General features: G+C 44.6%; 1 protein-coding gene across 1 annotated transcript in view; it reads right to left on the reverse strand.

Moving 5' to 3' along the window:
* Positions 1-259: 259 nt before the first annotated feature.
* CSNK2A2 (casein kinase 2 alpha 2) overlaps positions 260-8,704 on the reverse strand; it is a 47,484-nt gene continuing 39,039 nt past the window's right edge. The window contains exons 12-14 of the mRNA XM_006908801.2: positions 7,831-7,979; positions 6,343-6,436; positions 260-692 (exon numbers count right to left, since the gene is read on the reverse strand). Coding sequence (XP_006908863.2) covers positions 6,360-6,436; positions 7,831-7,979 — 226 coding nt within the window. The 3' untranslated portion in view covers positions 260-692; positions 6,343-6,359. The remainder of the gene's footprint in view (positions 693-6,342; positions 6,437-7,830; positions 7,980-8,704) is intronic.

Here is an 8,704-nt window from a genome sequence, read left to right on the forward strand (position 1 = left end):
AGGGAGGGGTCAAGGGACAATGAATGTGTTCAAGGCAAAGCGGGGCTTTGCTGGCAACCGAGACTCCTTGAATCACCAGGACTAGCTCACCATCCCTCAACTTCTGTGAACGGCGTCCTTAAATCGGCCCTACTCACCTCGGGGATGTCCCCTGTCCTCGGGCTAGAACCTAGCACAAATGCTCTTCAATTTCCTCTCAGTCCTCTGTGACCACGGGTCTCGGTTAACAGCCCCTTCCATACTGAAAACTCTCCATACATTTCTTTTAAAACCTTTTATTCAATAATATATACTTTTAAAATTATAATATGTAACTGCCCATCATGCCACATATGTCCCCGTTCTCCCGCTGTGGAGCCTGTGGTCTGCTGGGAAAACAGGCGGCCACTGGACGGGTCAAGGGGCGCCGGGGAGCAACAGTAACCAACAACCATTCTGCATACCCTTCACGTTTCCCATGCTTTCTGGGTCAGGAGGAAGTCAACAGGAAGCCAAAGGCGTGTGAACCTTTTACATTCGGAAGTGAGGTTTGATATACGGTGGTGGGCTGCCCTTCGGTTGGTCTAGTTCATGCTTGCCAAACCCGCCACCGTTTTGTGTCTGCTCACGGAACGTGATCTCTCTACACACGTTAAGACGTTTGATTTGGTTCTCGTTCTGCTTATGGAAAAGTGGGAGGAACCGCAACAGACCTGGGGAAAGAGACGGGAGGAGGGGAAAGATGGCATTAATCAATCTGACCGGGAGTGAGGACAGGCCTCCACTTGCACATGGCTTCCTTCTTTTGAAGAAAGCTGGGAATAGTATGCAAGCTCGACTTGCCACTTTGTGCAAAACCTAGCAAGAACTATGATTTTGGGTTTCCAATAGTACCCTTTTGCTTCCTCTTCTGATCACTATTAAGAGACAGTCTTTGCACAGCCTTCTGCGAGAGCGAGGGGAAAGCTCTAGACACCACATGTGACCGAGTCTCTTCCCTTTCTCTTGGGTCCAGGATGCTGACCAGTCCATGCAAGCCAAGCCTCGAGGTTGGCAGTCCACCCCCTGATCCCCATCAGACCTGATCCACTTTACTGAGGACAGCCTGGGACTAAGGATTAGATGACTGTATTTACACAGGGAAAGGGCTGAGTCTACTCGAGAGAAAATGGAGCTCAAATGTTTTTAACTCTCCCTGCAGGTGGCTGTCTGGCATGGCCTGCACACTATTTCCCCGTCCAAGTCCAGCACAGTGCAGTGGGCGGTGAGATGCCAGCCACAGAATTCTAGCAGCATGTCTCAGAACAGTCCCACAGCACTGAGGCAAAGAACTATGCGCCTGGGAAGCTGTCACACAGAGACATCATTTCATGAAAACTTCCCTTGGGTAAAGGAAGGGTTCTACTGCTTAGTATTTGAGAAAGCCCACAGGGCACGTAAAGTTAAGGAAAAAAATGGCTCTCCTGTTTGCCCTTAAGCACTTCCAGCAACCGACTTCCAAGCGTCCAACTCCACAGAAGGATCAGGGAGAGGAAAACACACTAATTAAAGACACCGCCATCTGCCAGACACCAGCGTGTCTGCTAGTGATGCACAGAACGGGGTGGGGAGAGATTTTCACAAATGCAGAACACTCTGCCACAAAGGTTCCAGTCGTGCAATACAACAGGACAATCCCGAGAAGCAGGTGTCAAGAGGTGTGTGATTCAGAAGTGAGAACCAAGAAACCGAATAATCCCCTCCACGACACACCTGTCCCACCTCTCCTGCTAAAGGAGTCTTCACACCAAGGTGATTAACTAACTGCAACCACCATATGCACACCTTTGCAGTCCAAGGTTTACCCCTCCTCTCCCCCAAGAGACAGGAAACGCAAGCTTATGGTCCTCGGAGCAGTGGCTTGTCTCCCACTCGGGAAGGCTGGTGATGATCAACATTTTTATTTATGGAAAGAGGATTTAACATAGCATTTTCCTTTCCTCTAAGGGCAGCAGCACAGAAATCATACATCAGTCATCCAGGGATACAAATAGGTGGCCAACTGTGTCTGAAATAGTCATTTGTAAAGGGTCACCAACCAGGCAGCGTTGCTTTTCTGCAAACAGAAGTAAAGTCGGCTCCATGGTTCTTGAAGACTTATCCAAGCTTTCCACTGGGTGCCAAGATTTCTGTCCCAACCTCTTAGTCACCACATACAGCAAGAAAAGCCAGCAAGTGAAAAACTGTTAATTTATTGATTCAATGAAAGTTGTCTTTTTTGAAACAATCCTCAATACATGTAGTTCAGGATTAAGTATCACATTTGTAGCACATTGTTGAGTCTCAACACAAAAGTATGCACCACCTGTATAATCCCGCCTCATCGCTTTCCCCAGCCTCTCCAAAGCCTGCGTGGGGTCGTTTTCGTTAACACATCCATGTAGCTTAAAAAGCGTGTAATTACCGGTTTTCTTAGCTAGATGTTTCCCCACCACCCTCCCTCTCCCATTCCCACTCTGGGCTTAGTTTTTAAAGGCAGGACATTATTCAGTCTTACCGATCTATTAAGCTCACGGACAAACTTTGGCTTTGTGTGCTCATGTGGACCCCTTTGCTTTCAAAAGGGTTTCTATTTTAATGACCTTGACTCTGATAAGTTATTATCCACTCCTATTTATTTGCAGGAGGGAAGTTTGCTTTTTCCTGTGGGTGCTCATGCAGTAACACAGGTTTCTAAACAAATCATTTAATCTGAACCGGCATTAAACGTTTACGGGGCTTAGGTCCATTTCAATGCACATATAACAATTCTTCCAACTGTTAAGCTTGTATCTCAAAATAATTTTGCTTCCCTCCTCGGCAGTGCAGCACCTGGGAGAACCTAAGTCATTTCCCTGAGTAGGCACAGACTGAGACCCTCGGCCGCCAGCTCTCTGGGGCTCAGAGTCCGCCTCAAGAGCACCCCCTTTCAGTCCCACTGGAAGTGGCACATGGGCAGAGCCCATCGCAGGCCACGTTCCAGAACGTGAACTCCGTGGCCCCTAGTTCTCCCCGCTCAAGAAGTCATGCTCTCTCAAGCTCCACCTTTGACTGCTTTGCTTATTGGCTCCCTTTCTTCTTTGAACAGCCCCCTACCCCAGCCTCTCCCCCCGCCTCCGGCTTACAAGCTCTGCTGCCTCCTGATTGGTCAGCCTGAGAGTACCTTCCTTCTCTGCAAGGGAGTCCACTGCTTTGAGCCTTGTGGGTACCGACGTGCTAGACAACGTGTGTTCGGAGACCCAGCGGAGCGGCTGACGTTTAAGCGGCCCACAGAACTGGCCTCGGCACTCCTCTACTTGGTAAGGAGACCCGGAAATGCTTGGTCCGCTTATTCATTTGATGGCTTCTCCCACCCAGGCACCTACCACAGGGACCGGATAGGATGGGAGCAGACCAGCTGATATGATCCAGGGCAGAGTGAACTGCAAGCAAACCACAGATGAAAATATTAGCAGTTCTGCTCTCAGCGTAGGATTTCTCAGCTGAAGCAAAACCTTGTAGTTGTGCTCACTTGTGGTCAACGGACTATGTACCATCTGTATGTGGCACAGGAACCTTTTGTTCTCACACCAGGCCTGTGTTCTTGAACACAGGCAGTACCTGAGATGACAGTGTAACACTACCCTGCTCCCATTTTTTTTTTTTTGCTTTTCCTTAGGAAGTAGTTAAGTCCTATCATAGGCACTTTTAACCTGTTATAAGGTAATGAAGCAAACAAAATGTCTAATGAAAAGTACTGAGATGAATTTAAGAAATATGCTGAAAAGGACGTCGGGTGGGCAAACCTACCGTGGCTTACTCTAAACGCGACCAGACTCCCGCTCCTGCACACGCACGCGCGCGCGCTCACATCCCTCTTTTGGAGCTCTCCCAAGACCCCCTCCTGACCCAGGTAAATGCTCTCAAATCTCAGAGAAGCTAGGTCCATCTGGACACAAAATGATTTTGGAGACAGGTAAAGGAGAAAAGGTCTGGACTAGACTCACTTCAGTTTGGGAGAAAACCTGCAGTCACAACTGGCCAGCAAGCTGGGTGTCAAGACCAGACTCAGAAAGGAGTGAGCATTTTAAACTCGGTTCTGCTGTACGTCTAAGGCATGAAGAGAGGTAAAAGCACAGGTGGTAGAAAAGTAAACCGTATGCATAAAAAGGAAGGACTACTCCTGTGTCAAAGCCGCCGTTACGGAACGCAAGGACAGGCAGGCTGGCTGTTTGCACCTGCTAACTCGTAACCAAAGGGTGGAGAGGCACCAGTAAATCACCTGACTCTTTTCCAGGTGCTTGTATTGTCTCTGGGGACCCAAGGGAAAGAAACAGGGTTACAACTTCACCAAGACCCTCCAGTAGGCTCCGCCTGCCTGGTCCAGACAGGCAAATTTAAAAAAGGTGGGGAGGGGCATGGGAGACAAAGGAGGAAATGAGAAGTGGGGGGGCAGGAAACACACACAATGGCACATCTCCCTGATAATAGCCAACAATTCGGTGTTGCCTAAAAGGGGACATTAGAAGGCTTTTGATCATCTAAAACACTGAGTTTTACTGCCTGACATAGCAATATCGGTTCAGCCAAGAACTCATGTCTTGTCTTTAATTTTCAGGTAGAACGTATACATTAATATACAGAATGTGCAATGCAGGCAAGTAGTACTGGTATGAGGACTTTAACTGAATGCATTTTCTGGCTTTGGGATCTTATTTTTATTTTTTAATCTGTAAGCTCAACTCTGTAATAAGAGTTTTATTTATATTTTAAGTTCCCACCAACCAAACAACAAAAATAGAATCTACATTTAGAGATAGGACCTGCTACCAATACCAATATGATTTTATTGGAATATGGAATGTAAACAGATGCTTTCAAACAAACAATCTAACCTTATTAAAATGTATGGCATTATTAAATAGTTAATAAAGAAATCCTAAAGTGTGATGTGGTGGTAGACACCTCTAGCTCTAGCCTCGGTATGTGAAGTCCCCACAGCTGTGGCATGGCTCTGCAGCCGGGGTGAGGGGACTGCTTGCAAACCTTGTTGGTGACAAGTCTCCAAATGAAATCAGCCCTATTTTTTTTAAAACAAAATCTAGCTTCCTTTGCTAACGTGAAGGCTAGCACAATGGATCCCAAGCTTTGATACTTGCTCCGGGAGCTCTACTTCCTTCCCCAAGCTCCTCTGTCACCTGGGTCATGGGCTGGCCCTGCCCACACAACTCCAGTCCCTGAAAGCGAGACAGACTCATCTTTGCCATCACATTCATCTTTTACCTATCAGAGATTAACAACGCAGATTACCCTGATTACAGTGGAAAATTATTTCTCATGGGAATAGAAACGGGCAAAAAAGGGATGGGGAAGAACATTTTTTTCACCCAATAGGTCATTCCTGAATAAATTCTAATAGGACCTTTTTCTCCCTCCCCAACCTGCCTGAAGACTGACTTTTCCAGCTTTAGTTATGGCTGTGAACAAAAAAAGTCTTTGTTTCAGAGAGATGCATTAAAATAGTGCACATAGGGATGTGCTGGGAAATTGAGGTTTCCTCATGTTATAAGGCTGCCAAAAAAAAAAAAAAAAAAAGCTACACAAAAAAATACCAACAAGATTTTATGGTTAGGCAAATCAACAAAGGTTACAGTGAGCTCTAAGCGATGCACTTAGCATCTAAGTTTTGAGACAGGTGGACCTACGCACGGCATCATGAGGTCTATAGTGACATTTGCCGACATTAAAAGGGGACTCGTGAACGTGACTGCAGCTTTCTCCCAAATGAATACTTAGAAGGAAACTGCAGGGACGAGGTTCATTTCCTAGAGAGCTCATGTCATAAAAAAATACACAAAACATGAATTTGTAAAAGAGCTTTAAAAAAAAAAATACTGTCACTTTTGTATTATCTCCTTTTTGTAAATGAGGCTGGTGTGTCAGTACAGACTGCTGACGTGTTGCTAAAACTTGGGCCTGAATCTCACCCAAGGAAACCCAGACCACAGTGGAATAGATAGGAAGTCAGATATTCAGAGCTTGTTGACCGAACGGGTGAACTCAACAGTGGTCTCCTATTAAATAAAGGAAACTGTACAACAACTCCGAGTGTCTCATCTCCCATGCATTCCAAAGGGAGAGGCCCCTCAGATCCTGAACTATGTGCATCACCACGCTGCCAGGGCGGCAGCTCCCTGGAGACTAGTACTGGGGAGTTTTTCTTTCTTTTTGACAGACTTTTAGCTCTTTACTCTTCTTTGCATTTAGAAGGAATGACTAGAATTTCTTTTTTATCACACTGTAGTTTTCCTTCAAGATTTGTGTTTGGTTGGTTGGTTTTATTGGCAAGCATCGACGCCGCATTACCCGTCGCTTTCCAGTCTTCATCGGGCTGCTGTGAGACCACTGGAAAGTACAGCATTATCTGCACAGGGCTGGGACTGCTCCTTCACCACGGGGTCTGCAGGGAAACCGGATGGAAGTGAGCAGAATCAGGGTTGGTCCGTGTGGAAGAGAACATCATAGCAAATCCAACCCTCCCCAGGGAGACAGAGACACGCTGCTAGAGATCAGGATCAGGAGGGCAACAGAAATGACAGAATTAAGGTTGCAAAAAAAACCAGACACTGAAAAAACGATCAGGGGACTTGAGCTCACACCTCCTCAGAGCACAACTCCAACTACCAGACTCGTGGAAAAGAGCGGCACAGAAATACAAACTTCCCAATGCTCAAAATTTCTACTAATTTTCTTATGTTACTTTCCTCGGATACTAGCATCATACTCAACCCCTGATATCTTCAGAGCATGTGCAGTAATAAGCACTTCCGAGGGAAGGGTGACCAAAAAGAGCCATTAGAAGACCTATCAATTTTAAACAACAGTAGTTAAAAAATGTATTTTTTTGGTAGAAGTATGTGGTGTATTCAGAAAAGCAAACAGATGATGATTTACATATTGTAAACTGGTGTTAATTCAATCTAACTCAAAGGGTGAAAATAGCTTTCTGTGCCAGAAATTGGAATGAGGACATCCAAGTCGTACTTGACCTTTTAAAGTTGCTGTCTACTAATGTTTATGGGCCAGTGGGCTCAAGACCATATAGCAATTTATTTTTCAGGCAAGAGTTAGTTAAATCTCCAGAGGGGACAAAAGGAGAGGCAAAGATAGCATATTGGCTAAGCGACAGACAGGTTGCAAGTTTTCATCCCAACTGCAGATAGTGAATTGAGACGGGTCACTTCACTTCCCTTATTCTCAGTCTCCTCTGACCGAACTAAGTGATTTCACGTTGCTGATAGTTGAGAGGAGAGTGTGAGACGTGCCTTATCTATCAGTGGGGAGAAGCCACCACATTAGCTGACTATGGAGACAAACTCTGAAATGAGGCCTAAGAAAGTCAGTAATTCAGACAGGGTTTTAGTGAGGTCTTTTCGGACCTGTCCTCAAGTTCCTTCTATTTATTTAACTTAGCTCCTTCTCTAAAAATATACTATTCGTTACCTTATTATTTTCAACTAGTAACTTGTTTTGGGGTGGGAGATCTTTGATTAGGTTTCCACACAAATGTATACATTTAAAAACAAATTTTAGATACTTGTGATCTGTCAGCTCAGGGCCACCGGGCATGGTCAAACAGACCAGACTCAAGAAAGCGACAGCGGTGAACAGGCAAACATGCTGGGGGATCAAGAAACAGATCTGCCGAGTTGTCTCAATGGTCTAGCACTAATGAGACCAAATTCCAGAATTCAATCCAAATTAAATCCAAATACCTAGAATTCTCTTGACTGGCTTCAAACATAAAGGACAGAAGAATTTTTCCTTTAATAAACCGGACCCCTGGAGACTCACAGAAGTACGGGTGCTCCATGGCCTCTTTGGCAGTCAGTCTCTGTTGATGGTCGTATCGCAGAAGTTTGTCCAGAAGATCTAGGGCTTCGGGGCTGACGAGGTGTCTGTTCTCACTATGGATAAAGTTTTCCCAGCGTTTCCGTGAATGTCTGAGAAGGAAAGGGAAGCATTAGCATTCTGAGATGCAATTCAATAAGACTCCTTACACAGTAGGACTAAAACCAACAAAACCTTAAAATACTAATTACACTAATTACAAGCTGCTTAAATCTCCTTCTTACTGGTACTTGCCCCACCTCCAGTTACAATCACAGCATCTTTGAACAAGACAGTGCTCTGTGACTGATAAAGATAATTCATTAAAACTTCTACGTTTGATTTAGAATTTGCAGAACCTCTCTAAATTATTTTTTATGGCCCAGGTTTTTAGTCAAACATGGGTGAGGCACAGAGGTGACTGAATTTTAGTATTCGAGAGATATATTTAGAGAGCTAGCCTTGGAAATGTGGAGGTTCCATAACATACTATAAAATGCTGTTTGAAAACTGTCAATACATTTACTTTCAACACCATTGCACTGTAATTGACTATATGCTACCTTATAAAAAATCCATTACACAGAATAAGAAGAAATCATCTCTTATTCAAAGAAGAATCATGACTAAGATTTTCCCTTATAATATGAATGTGCTATACCAGAAAGCTTTTTTCCAAAGCTTATGACATTGATTTTGTCCTACATTCCCTATTGATAAACAAGCTATCCCTTAAACAAGTAAAGTGATTAGAAGACACATGTAAACAATGCCCAAATATCTCAGAATAAGTTAAAAAAATACACGGGGAAAAGGTTATCTCAATTTTGATATGATT

Source organism: Pteropus alecto, unplaced genomic scaffold, assembly GCF_000325575.1.
Source record: "Pteropus alecto unplaced genomic scaffold, ASM32557v1 scaffold123, whole genome shotgun sequence".
Lineage (NCBI taxonomy): Eukaryota > Metazoa > Chordata > Mammalia > Chiroptera > Pteropodidae > Pteropus > Pteropus alecto.